General features: G+C 38.9%; 1 protein-coding gene across 1 annotated transcript; it reads left to right on the forward strand.

Moving 5' to 3' along the window:
• The first annotated feature begins 743 nt into the window (after window positions 1-743).
• LOC130216953 (GTPase IMAP family member 8-like) lies at window positions 744-12,751 on the forward strand. The gene is made up of 5 exons (XM_056448900.1): window positions 744-777; window positions 3,017-3,402; window positions 5,121-5,208; window positions 7,548-8,213; window positions 11,595-12,751. Exons 1-5 carry the CDS (start codon window positions 744-746, stop codon window positions 12,749-12,751), a joined length of 2,331 nt encoding a protein of 776 aa, XP_056304875.1.
• Window positions 12,752-13,690: the final 939 nt, after the last annotated feature.

Genomic DNA, 13,690 nt, shown 5'->3' on the forward strand with positions numbered 1-13,690 from the left:
GACACAGAGTAATTTACCAGGCATGGATCAGTGGCAGGCGGAGTGGTTCAGAATCCGTTAGACAGGCTTGGGTCGAGGGCAGGCAGCGTGGTTCAGAGTCCGTGTATAAAGCAAGGGTCGTGGGCAGGCAGAAGGCAACTCAGAGTCAGAAACAATCCAGGGTTATTCTCAGAAGATCAGACAGGAAAGAACGCTCAGTAATGCTGGCCGGGGCTAAACAAGACTTCGCAATGAACTGGTGTTTGAGTGTGGCTTATATAGGAAGCGTGGGTCGCTAACTAGATTCAGTTCAGGTGTGTGCACAATCAGTTTAGATGGATGATGTAATGCTTAAAAGTCCGGGGATGGTGACCTCTGCTGGCCAGTGAGGGGAATGACTGGGACCGAGTCGGTAACACAGTCAGTGCAGAACGGGAAGAAGTGAGTGCAAAACAGTAAATTAAGCAACATAAGCTTCCTTAGAAATGTAAAGATGAGGAAATGACAAACACCTCAGGTATACTTAATAAACACACCAGGTAAAACACATATTTTGTGTAATTCTATAAATGAAGTGAAATATAATTGTCATACCTGTTGAACCAGATCGCACTGATAAGATCATATGACAGAAGTTCTCCAATTTCAAGTCCAACCAGTTTGTGCTGTAAAGTATGCGCACTTTCATTTAATAAGCATGCAGCAGTTTAATCACTCGGCTGAAATAGTTTATTTCTTAATGTCTTGTTAAATGTTTTTTGAAGATGGCAGACAGCAGCGCATCATCCAGACAGTCTGGTGAGTCTTCTCATTTCTGTTCATAATTTTGTGATATTAGTGTATCAGGCTTTTGGATTCACAGTCCAAATAATATTGTATAACCAGATGAAATAACGTAACATTCATGTTATGTCTGTACATTTAATCACTATACTTTATAGTGATTATTTTTAATATTTTTAAACAAACGAAGAACAGGAACATTCAGAAGGAGGAAGTGGCAGAAGAGGAAGCAAATGCCAACCTAAAAAAGTATGTGTATTATTAAAAAATTTACCTATAACAAAAAAAAAAAGGGCTTTTCCATTTAAGTAATTTAATAATTGTCTCGTAATATAATGATTACATGATTTTTTATTTGTTTTAGAATTGAATAGCTCAAGAAAAACAGCAGATCTCTTGATTGTGTAATGCATACAGTTTCTCTTTGCATTAATATAAGAATAACAATTGTAAATACATTTACATTTGAAGGTTTCAAATGCTTTTCTTTAACTTTTTCTTTTTGCATTCCGCTATAAATATCCTGGAACTCTTGCTCCTGGTGAAAACTTGATTTGTTCCTGCCATAAGTATTTTTCATTGTTGTTTGCCGTTCTCTATTTTAATCCTGAACTGTTTTGAACTGACCCCTATTCACTGGTCATAATTGTTAGCTGCTTGCCCCGACCCACACCTGTTTATCCACTACATCTTTATATTGACCCCATTTACCTTAATAAAACTGAAAATAGCTCCGACCACTTCTGATTCATTGCATCAATGCCCCATTAATGATTGCCGCTTTACAATTTGTATCTTCATATTCATTTTAAATTATATTCTTAATAATTTGGACTCATACTAGGAACTGTAAAAGACTAGAAAGAAATATAAAGTTTAAAAAAAGCTTTAACCTACACATTTAGGTGAATTTTATGTGACATCATACTTCCAACTAAAGTCGCAGTAAACCCATCACACCTAAAAGCATGCACAGAACGAAGGGGATTTTTGAGTTGTAAATTTCTTGCACAAAGCCATGGTCATGAGACGGGTTAAAACAGGATGACCAACTGATAAAATGAGCGACTGCTCCACAATTCAAATTTATTTAAAGGGAGGTCACATTTTGATCTTCTTATGCTCCCACACATTCATATGGAACAAATTCACTTGTCAGAGTTCAACAAGCTGGAATTTTGCAATGCAGACACATGCAAAGTCAGTCACACGAGCTTGCATATACAGTCTGATGCATTTGCATGTGAATGGAAAACATTGGGGCAAAGAGTACAGGCTGACTGTGGAATAATACTTCTTATAGAATAATGGGAACCTTATGCCCATGTTAATAGCCATGTTACATGTCTATCTTGTGGTAGTAGTAGTAGTTAAGGCTGGATTAAGAACATATAGCATACCCAAGGGCCCCCATTATTTGATTTGTTATTGATTATTATAGGTCTATTTTTTTCTATTTTACTAAAGAAGGCATACAAGCATACAAATTGATCATATAACATGAACTTCACATTTTTAACCGGCTGCCAAAATCAGAAAAAAACACACACACATTTGCAATACTTCCTAAATGGTTGCTTTAAAATAAACACTTTAAATAGGATTATCATACAGGTCTAAAAGTTTACTTTAAACTTTAGCTGAGCAGAAATCCCTAAAATATCTTTAAAAGCCATGCTTCTAATTTCCCATTTAGTCTTGAGTCAATCGATTACCTGATCGATTGCCTCAGATATGTTGTCTGATGAAAGCGAACACCATTATTTAATTTGTCAGAACTCTGATTAAGCTGCAGCCACTCCAAACCACAGTTTAGTGGCGTCACTGTTTTTGAACAGCAGCGAACTGAAAGGAATACTTAACATTATCGGCATGCAAAAGCACAATGCAAACAGGGGTTTCCCGTGTCGTAGCACAAATTTATTCTTCAGCCGAGGGCCCCCTCCTTTCACGGACCATGGGACTTCAGCCCCACCTAGCCATTATGTTAATCCGGCCCTGGTAGTAGTACAGCATAGAAGTAGAATATTCATTACTGGAGCAAAACTCTTCAACAGTATACATTTGTCATTTCTGGATTGAAGCCGAGATGTGAACACTTTGTAATACATGCCTTGTCCTTAGTCTCAATTTTCTCCTGGGTATGTTAATGGGTATTTGCTCTCAAAATACATTTATTCAGTAATATACCATTTTATACACAGATTTCATATCTGTTTGGCAACATGCTGTGTTTGTTTTTAATGTGTTACAGTGAGTGACCTGAGGATTGCCCTGCTGGGCACGAGTATGTCAGAAAACAGCAGATTGGGCAACCTAATCTTGAGTAATGATGTGTTTGGAAAGAAAACGCCATCATCTGAAGAAGAGCACAGTGGAAGAGTGGAGGACAGAAACATCACAGTCATCAGCACTGACCTGCTCAGATCAAAGCTCAAACTAGAAACCGCAACACAGAAGGCATTAGAGCTGTCTCATTTTAATCCTGATGTGATCATTCTGGTGCTGCAGAACAATGAATTCAGGCACTTTCACAAAGAACGAATATCTTCAGTGCTGATCTACTTTGGTGAGCAGACAATGAAGCGCACGATGATTCTGACTACTGATGACAAGAAACAAAGCAGTAAACAGCAGTCTGTGAAAGAAAATAAGCTTATTCAGCAGTTATCTGCAGAGTGTGCAGGAGGACGTCTTCAACTACTAAACACACAGCGCTCTCAGATACTTCAGAAAGTGGAAGAAGTAATCACTCGTAGTGGTCATGAGACACAATTGGACAGAGAGGACAGTAAGTCTACTTTTACCTAGGCTATTGCTATGCTTACTCTACAGGGCTGATGAAGTTGAATGGTCTTGAGGCTGCAGTTATTTTCAGATGATGTACTGTATAAGAAACTAGTCCTTCACACAGGAGCAGTTTGAGGGAAAAAAAATACAGTGGTCCTTAGTTTATTGCAGGAGTTGCATTCTAAAAATGACCCACAATAGGTGAAATCCGCAAAGTAATCAGTAATTTTTTTTTTTTACAATGATTATAGATGTTTTAAGGCTGTAATATTTTCAGGCATTACATTTTCACACTTTTCTCTCTTGTATAAACTGTAAGAATGGGTTTTACTTTCAGTAAGAACTGTAGCTCTGCCAAACGACTTCAGTTATCAGTATGAAGGTAAAGAAAACTGTACATTCTAGTCAAACCATTCTTCTGCAATCTTATACCAAAAGCAGAAATAAGGCCAGTATTAACAGCTATAAATGTGGGAGAGCGTTGATATTATGTGATTGTATTGTATTGCAATATGGAGCAATTAAGTGTTGATGTTAAATCAAAAGTAATTCACAAACACTTGAAAATGAGATGATTTAATCACAATAATTCTCTATGATTACAACTGAATTAGTTACAAAATAACTGTATAAAATGATAAAAATATATCTGAAAATAATTGTACCCAGCTTAAATGTAAAGAAGTTACCAGAGATAGAAGGAAAGACAGGAGGAGAGAGAGACAAAGAGAGTAAGTAGGCCTCAAAGACAGCCTGAAAGCACTAGAGTCTGAGAAGATAGACTCCAGATCAGGAGAGGAGCAGAACAGGAAAGGGCAGAGAAGGAAAAGAGGCAGAGCAGCGTTTACCACCTATTTTGTATCTTCCTTGACCATGTGACTAAAGCCCAAATACTGAGACATTCAAACTGACCAATCAACATGTGACCACATCGTAAAACCCCCAAACTCCAAACACCAGGCCCTGATCTAAATAGTATCTGCCTTTGGAGTCAGTATGGACCTTCTTTGGTAAAAAAAAGACATGTTTTGTCATATAAACAAACGCATATGATCATTTAGCCTCTTAAAAAACACTCTCAAACCTTCTTAGAAAAATGAGTCCAGTATCATAGAATGAAACCAAAGATCAAAACCTTTTGACAGGCGCTAACATTCATCGCCGTCAGCAAAAGGTTCATAAAGTTTATTAGCTTTAGTGGGGATAATGTTGCCATTCAGCGAAATGTTCTTTATCCTGCAGTCACTGATCCACAAAACTAAAGCAGACCCCATCCTTAAGGGGTTGGAAGTAACACACACTGGACGTGACCATTCGCATGTTATTTAATATGAAACTATTCAGATGGCAGAAATATAAATGGTGTCCTGAGTTGAAGCTGGGCACCGCAGACAGCCTCTGAGTTGCAGTGACGGTGTGCAAACCTTGATTTAAACCTATTGCGGATGGAGAGGAGGGGTTAACTATTTTTGCATAAGAATCCTGTCAACTCCGCCAGAGTGTGGCGGAATTGATCTATAGGGAAGGCTGTACCATTTTATTTTAGTTGTTTTATTCCTTTTTCTTAGAGGAAATGGGTGGGCAACCAACAATTATCCCCAAGCCTAACTCAGTCTGATGAAACAACCGACTACACTACCTGGGATGCAATCCCAGGTATGAAATAGAAAAAGGTTACAGATTCGTCTCTTGAGATATTCAAGGGGTAGGCAGGAGACATTAGTATCGTACAAAAATACAAAGTTTATCAAAATAATTATTTTAAAATAGACACAAAAGCATTAAAAAAGTCCTAATGGTCAAGTCACCTCTAGGGGGTCTACACACGAAAGGCACTGAAAGTTGTTCAATCCCCACACACACAAAATACTCAAACGACGTGCTCTCAAATCAGTCAAAGCAACAAAATAAAAATATTATAAAACAAATTGTGACATTAACTCACAGGACTGGGGTTACCCACAGGAGTGATCACCCGTGAAAAGTTTCACACCACCGCTCACTCCAGTCACACACCCTGATGCATCAAATGTGTCCCACAGAACACACTGGCACAGCAGCAGCACCACCAAAAAGAGGTTCCTTCAGCCGTGGGCCCCCAGCTCCTGCAAGAAATGAGAATAATGATAACAAAAGCCACCAATGGAGAAGAGGCTTCACACTTAAACCGGTTAATCTTAAACAAAAACATCACAGAAACAGGAATCAGTAAGAACAGTAAATCAAGCTCAAACACGGTTGAATGAAAACCAGTTGAGTTTGATTTGCTGATTAGACAGTCACAGCAAAGTGAAAATGTACAAAATATGCTTTGGTGCAAACAAAAACAAGGACACAAGTCCACTACAGCAGTAACAAAACGCTCAGTACAGTTGTTATCTCCGGCTCTGCCAACGCGACTGGACCTTCAATTCAATTTAAAATGCAGTCAAAAGGTGTTTAGAAGTAGAATCACTCAGACAGAAGCAGCAAATGCTTATGGATTGTTACGTGAATGTTCAGTGACAGAAATGATGTGGGCACACTAACGATCCGAACAAGAGGGAGAATCCTATAACAAACACACACACACAACAGGGTTACAAATCGTTGCATTGGTTAACACTTCCACATTTAACAACATGCAAAACACTTACCAAATATGAATGAGGGGCTCTTATTTAAATTTGCAGATTGATATAAAATCTCAAACCGCACTAAAACTACAGCACAGGGAAAGGCATGTTATTTAAACCACCTGCCAATCAAAATCCCAAGATAAAGACACTACGTCTGTTAGAGCACACATACCTGACAGAGCGGCAAGCAGTCGTCCAATCACTGACAGAAACGCACACAAAGCAGGCAGGCGGGAATGCAACATCAGCATTCACCCTCAGCCACTAAACGATTAGCAAACCACTATGCTAAATGCACCTTACCTGGAAGCCGCTGCCAGCGCACAACCACACAGGAAGGGGGATACAGAACATGCCTCATGATAGGCTACATTCCCTCGTCTCTAAATAGGGGAGTGCTCTGCACTGATTGGTCATTGCAGATGTCAATTAAAATCACCTACTTTATGCACTCGTTCACACTATGTTTACAATTCTGAAATGCATGGCGCTGTGTGGCGCAGCACATTCGGTGTGCGACCCCCTTTATGCTGTGCTGCAGACAGTTACAATCCTAATTGCGTCCTTGTTGGAACTTACACTGCTAGCAATGGAAGATGTATGCTATTTTTCCCTGCTGAGCACATTCTCTACTGTACAGAAGACACAGAGGAGATTGATTGACACAGGTGTACAGCAGGGGTGTCCAAACTCGGTCCTGGAGGGCCGGTGTCCTGCAGATTTTAGCTCCAACTTGCCTCAACACACCTGCACGGATGTTTCTAGAAAGCCTAGTAAGTGCTTGATTAGCTAGCCCAGGTGTGTATGATTGGGGTTGGAACTAAACTTTGCAGGACACCGGCCCTCCAGGACCGAGCTTGGACATGCCTGGTGTACAGCCAATCAGGGTGCAGAACGCAATGTGCTGAAAAATAAAAATAAGCATGTCAAATTGCAGAAGGTGAACCACGTTATAGCGAGGAACCACTGTAACTGGCAAATATTAAAATAAATATTAAATATTAAGCAAAATAATTAACTTCAGTCTGTAAATCATAAGAAATTCATGCTCTTAAATGGGAATAATATTGTATAAATATGCTCATGTTAAAGGTTTCTCCAATTATTCAGTGTAGTTAACTGATTGAACTACATTAATTTCAAAACAAAGCAATCGTGCGCTTACAGATGTTTAATAATAAACTTTGCGTATAATGTTTATAATTTCTAAACGTGGTTATTCATTTCCATATTTTTTTACGCTTCACTGTTTGTAGAATTACACAGAAACAGGATTTTGATGTAAAAACTCTGCATATTAAGTTATTTTTAAGTAATTGTAAAATAAAAAGAAAGAGCAGAGTCTTATTGTATGTTTTATTTGTCTGTGTGTTTCAGTGAGAGATCTGAGGATTCTTCTTCTGGGTAAAAGCGTGTCAGAAAACAGCCGTGTGGGAAACTCGATCTTGGGTCGATCAGCGTTTGACAGTGAAGCTCCTCCAGATGTTGTGGAGAGAGTCGGAGGAAGACTGAAGCACAGACACGTGACGCTCATCAACAGTCCTCAGCTGCTCCAGCTTCATGTTTCACTTCATCAGATCGCACAGACTGTCAGAGAGTGTGTGCGTCTGTCTGATCCAGGACCTCATGTCTTCATGATCATACTGCAGTATGAAGACTTCACTGAAGAAGACAGATACAGAGTGAAAAGTGTCCTGAAAGAGTTCAGTGAAGAAGCCATCAGACGCACCATAGTGCTCACGACTGATGGCAAGACACGTGGATCAGGGCTTGGTTATTTTCCCAAAAATACTACATTGAATCTGTTGATAAAGGAGTGTGGTGGAGGACATCTGCAGCTTGATGAAGGAAAACCAGAATGGCGGTATGAGATATTGAAGAAAGTTGATGAGGTTCTGAAGGGAAATGAGAAAAAATATCTCACTTGTGAGAGATATAAAGATGTTAAAGAGACATCAGTGAATGAAAAGGGGAAGATATCTGCTGAAGAAAGTGAGAAGAGTGACACAGATTATGGAAATCTCATAGAAAGATGCAGTAAAGGTAATAGTATTTATCATTTATTTATTAATTTAAAAACTGAGCTTCTAAAACTAATCATGAATGACAATTTCAGCTGAACACAACCACTTCCAATGCTTACTCAATAATAGTACATCACAAAACTGAGAAGTATTTGTATAAATAATAATAAACACAAAATAAAGCTAGGACCTGACCTGTACATTGACCTATATACTGCCAATACCAATGTAAGGGGCTAGAAAGATTCCGATATCAATGTCAGCTGATATTTTTGTGTATATTATAGCACAGTACCAGTCAATCTTTCTAGGAGAGACCAATATAGCGAGAATAATTTGTGGGAATAATGAATATAACGACACAGTGGCTTCACTTTTTATGACGTCACGAGCAAGTCTCTGCACATGTAGCCACCATGTTCAGTGGAAAGCATGTGTTTTGTCAATTAAACCTGTCTTTCTAATCCACGTTCCTGAAGGACCACCAGCACTGCATGTTTTAGAAGTCCCCTTTGTCTGTCACACCCTTTACAGGTCTTTCAGTCTCTGCTAATGAGCTGCTGACCTGAATCAGGTGTGTTTGGTTAAGGAGACAGAAAATATGCAGAGCTGGTGGTCCTCCAGGAACGTGGTTGAGAAATACTAATTTAAACCACTTTATAATAATACTAGCTTTAAAAAGATAAAAAATAAGTATGAGGAGATGTCTATGTGCATCCACCCTTGCCTACTAGAGCTGGTTTGTTTTTAAAGCATTTATTCTACTTTTATTAAGCACACATCCTGTTATAATCACTGCTGTGACTAGGTCAGTTTTATACTTCACGTCTTGCACGTTAATGAGGTATCATTTTGAGCTCATATCAAACTTACTCTTATTTAAAGATGAAGCACGGGACAAGTTAATTATTAAATTTTTCAATTCAATTCCCCTTTATTTGTATAGCACTTTTACAATGTAGATTGTGTCAAAGCAGCTTCACATAAAAGGTCACAGTAAATAGGAACAGTGTAGTTCAGTTTGTAGTGTTTAAGTTCAGTTCAGTTGAGCTCAGTTCAGTGTGGTTTAATAATCACTACTGAGAGTCCAAACACTGAAGAGCAAATCCAACGATGCGCAGCTCTACAGATCCTGAACCATGCAAGCCAGTGGCGACAGCGGAGAGGGAAAAAAAACTTCACTTAAGGCGGAAGTGAAGAAAAAAACCTTGAGAGAAACCAGGCTCAGTTGGGCACGACCATTTTAATTTCTTCGCTGGCCAAACGTCTTGTGCAGAGCTGCAGTCTCAGTGGCGGAGGCTGGAAGCTGGCCTCAGCGAAGAGTCGTCTGTCTCTGGAGCGTCACAGGAATCAGTCTCATGTTATTCACTCCTCCATGACCATCACAGCAGCTGCTCAGGATACGGCCTGGTCCAGGATATGGAAATCTTGGGATCATCTCGTCGTTGGTCTTGGATCGAATCAGTGACTCTGCATAGTCTGAGGGCCTCGGGAAGAGTATCCCCAGGTGGAAATGGAGAATAAAGAAAATAATTAGCGTAGCTGCTGTTCATAGTGTATATAAACATGGTGCAGAAACCTGTGTGGGAACCCTCTAAGTGGTGCACTAAGTGTATGCTTTACTGAACAGATAGGTCTTTAATCTAGTTTTGAATTGGGAGAGTGTGTCTGAGCCTCGGACGTTATCAGGAAGGCTATTCCAGAGTTTAGGAGCTATAAATGAGAAGGCTCGACCTCCTTTACTCGACTTTGCTATTCTAGGTACTACCAGAAGCCCTGAGTTTTGAGACCTTAAAGAGCGAGTTGGATTGTAGCGAGACAGAAGATTGGTTAGATAAACATGAGCTAGATTACTTAAAGCTATATAGGTAAGAAGCAATATTTTAAATTCAATACAAAACTTAACATACGTGTAGTACAGTGAGTGACAGTTCAAAATGACAACTACTGTTGCGTTTGACACCGCCGTGGAACAAAGGAATTAATAAAATATTTTAGGTGTAACAGCAGTTTGTGTCAATGCTGCTAAGTGGTACAAAAGGATGGGATCTGAATAATTAGAAATAAACAGTAGCTGTAAACACCCAGCTAGAAACAAAGCTTCCTTCATTAATCATTAAAGACCTAATAAGCTTTATTTTCATTGTAAACTTGTGTGAAGTGCAATGAGGATTCTTTTTGGAGATGAAAACAAATACAAACACAAATAATTAAAAAAATAAAAAAATAAAGCAGCATTTTAGCCTAAATATAGAGAAATGTATGGTGTTCGTTATTTTAAAAAATGTTTGTTTTTTTTAAAGTAATCGAACTAGGACAGTCAATAAACACGCTTTGTTTATTTACATTGTCATATACATTTTTTTTGTTGATCATATATAAAACTCAACTTTTTATAAATATTCAAGGGCTACTTGATTATTATGTTTTATACTCCCTGTTTTTTTTTTTTTTTTGTATAAACACTTTTTCATGGTTTGCACACTACACTGATAGACAAGATTGTCTATTATTTGTAGTGTTTCATAGCAATTTAAACTACATCTTCAATATACAACAAGAAAAAAAAAAGATTTCACTCCATATACTTTGTGGAAGAATGACTGAGTAATGCTCAGCCATAAGTGGGTTGCACCCCGCATGCGCCGAGACCTGGTGCACACATGACAGTTGGAAGTATCGCACACCAGATGCGCACATTCGCATGTTGTTTAATATGAAATTATTCAGATGGCGCTCTGTTGCGCGGCAGAAATATGAACAGTGTCCTGAGTTATAGCTGGGCACAGCGGACAGCCGATGACTTGCGGTGCCGGTGTGTGTACCCTGATAGAAATCTATGTTTATGATTCTAAAATGTATGGCATGGTGTGGCGTGTTGCTGAGCAGCACATCCGGTGTGCAACACGCTATACACACACACATTTCAGAAGCTGTGTTATTTGCATTATCACTGGTGACAGGTGATGCTTAAAAACGCTGTTACATTACATTTATAAACATCATGTCTGTTGTCCTAAGATGCATCAATTACATCAGGTGTGCACTTTCTTCTTGAGTTTGAATGTTAAATAGGCCCTCTTATGAGTTTCAGTCACTGCAACTCCCTCCACCAATTTGAGTTTGAGACCCCTGCTTTACAGTTTTGAAATCTGTGTTTGGCTTATCAAAATGATCACAGTATTTTAAGCTTTTTTTTTATGAGCTATGTGCTTAAACATGTATATGCATTTGCTGACCCCAGGGGCTCAGAGGATTTCTGTTGTGAACTGGTGCTATGTAAAGAAAATAGATTTAAATAGCTTGGGTTTCAAGGGCAGTGGGGGTGCCCCCTAAAACAGGGCTAGTCTAGTATTACCAAAAATGGTTCTAAAAGAAATATTCCTCTTGCTGTTTGCAGATGTAAGAAATGCTGATGATCTGAGGATTGTGCTGCTGGGAAAGACAGGTGTTGGGAAGAGTGCATCAGCAAACACCATACTGAGAAGAGAAGCTTTTAAATCAGTGCTGACTTCACAATCAGTGACCAAAGAGTGTCAGAAAGACACCGCCGAGTTGAACAGAAAACGTATAACCGTGATCGACACTCCAGGCCTGTTCGACACTGGAGTTGATAATCATGAAACCATGAAAGAGATTGTGAAGTGTGTGTCAATGGCAGCACCAGGACCACATGTGTTTCTACTGGTGATTTCACTGGGACGGTTCACCCAAGAGGAGAAAGATGCAGTGAAGATGATCCAGGAGAGGTTTGGTGATCAATCCAGCAGGTACACCATGGTGCTCTTCACCAGAGGAGATGATCTGAAAGGAACCAGCATTGAAGACTTTATTGAAGAAGACAGAAGCTTACAGAACCTCCTCCATCAGTGTGAAAACAGATATCATGTGTTCAATAATGATGAGACTAAAGATCTAATGCAGGTCTCTGAACTGCTGGAGAAGATTGACTGCATGGTGGCAGCAAATGAAGGAAGTTTCTACACCAATGAGATGTTTCAACAGGTGGAGAAAAACATCAGAGAAGAGCAAAAGAGAATCCTGAAAGAGAAAGAAGATGAGATCAATAGGAAAAAAGACGACATAGGAGACAAATATGAAGTAGAAATGGAGCAAATGAAGAAGGAAAATGAGCGAAAAAGACAGGAGATGCAAGATGAACTGAGAAAGCACAATGAGGAGTTTAAAAAGAAAGAGGAGGAGATTAAGAAAGAAAAAGATGAAAGACTACAAAAAAAGCTGCAGAAAAAGCAAGAGGAACAGCAGAAACAGTTTGAAGAAAAGATTAAGAGGATGGAGAAGGCTCTGGAAGAACAACAGCAGAACCTCATCAAATGCCTGGAAGTAAAACATGAGAAAGAAAAGGAAAAGCTCAAGGAGGAAATAAAACGTGAAACTAGAAAGCAAGCAGAGCAGGAATATCGTAAAAGAATTGATAGTATACCATACAGGTCAAAGCGAGCTAGTGACTGGGGTTACTATGTTCCTGTTGTTGGAGCAGCTGCTGGCGCAGTTGTTGGTTCTGGTGAAGACCTTTTTCATTGGATTTTTGGTTGATTTCTTAAACAGCATACTCCAAACAAAAGGGTAAATTCAGGTAAATGGAAAATCTTTTTTAATACAAAATATACTTAATTTTGGCCCAAAATCATGGTTATTTTGTGTTGTGATAAATAAGCTGATCTACTTGTACAGAAATACTTTGTGTTTTTACTTATTTTGCCATTGTTGTTTGTGCTACAGATTTCAGACCTCTGACTCCCAGTGAAAACAGAAAACTGTCTGCATGTCTGCAACACTGTAAAACAAATGCTTAACTAAAAATGATCTTCTCACATCAAGAGTAACATGATAGCAAACAACTGGCTTTTCTTTCTGAACATATATATTGTATGGTTTAGATTAAAAATACTATTATCCTAACTCATATATTTCTCAACTGTCTCCACCATTCATCTGATGTGTGTGCTCACTCCACTTTGTCACTTATCTATGATTGCTGCATATAAAGGTTGTAAAAGAAAATTGTATGTGTGCATTTAAAATGTGGCCTCAAATGTGGTACACTGCCACCCTGTGGGGGGTGGGGGGGTTGTTGTTGTTTTTGTTTTCTCTCTCTCTCTCTCTCTCTCTCTCTCTCATTCTACCTTGTCTCACCTGTTGGCAATTAAGTGGTTAGGGCACGAGGCAGTAGAGAACAAAGAGAGATTGTGCCAAACACTAGTTGGTGAAGGCTGCTCTCATTTGTTTCTCCTGCCCCAGACTAGCTTTTGTGCTCGGTATACTAGTTGTAATATAAAAAAAAAAATCTTGTTGTTTGTGAACAGTAGTGAAATTTTCACTTTAAAATCCCATTGTTTTTTTTTATACTTTATCTTGTTGGTTTTGTTTCAAGTTATTGGAGCTGTACAGAGGTGGATATCACTTTCTGTTTAAATACATTTATTTTTGTCCTGTTTCTGATAGAGAGGGAGCAAGGTAAGATCCTTGTTTTTT

The sequence above is a fragment of the Danio aesculapii genome, chromosome 3 (assembly GCF_903798145.1).
Source record: "Danio aesculapii chromosome 3, fDanAes4.1, whole genome shotgun sequence".
Classification (NCBI taxonomy): domain Eukaryota; kingdom Metazoa; phylum Chordata; class Actinopteri; order Cypriniformes; family Danionidae; genus Danio; species Danio aesculapii.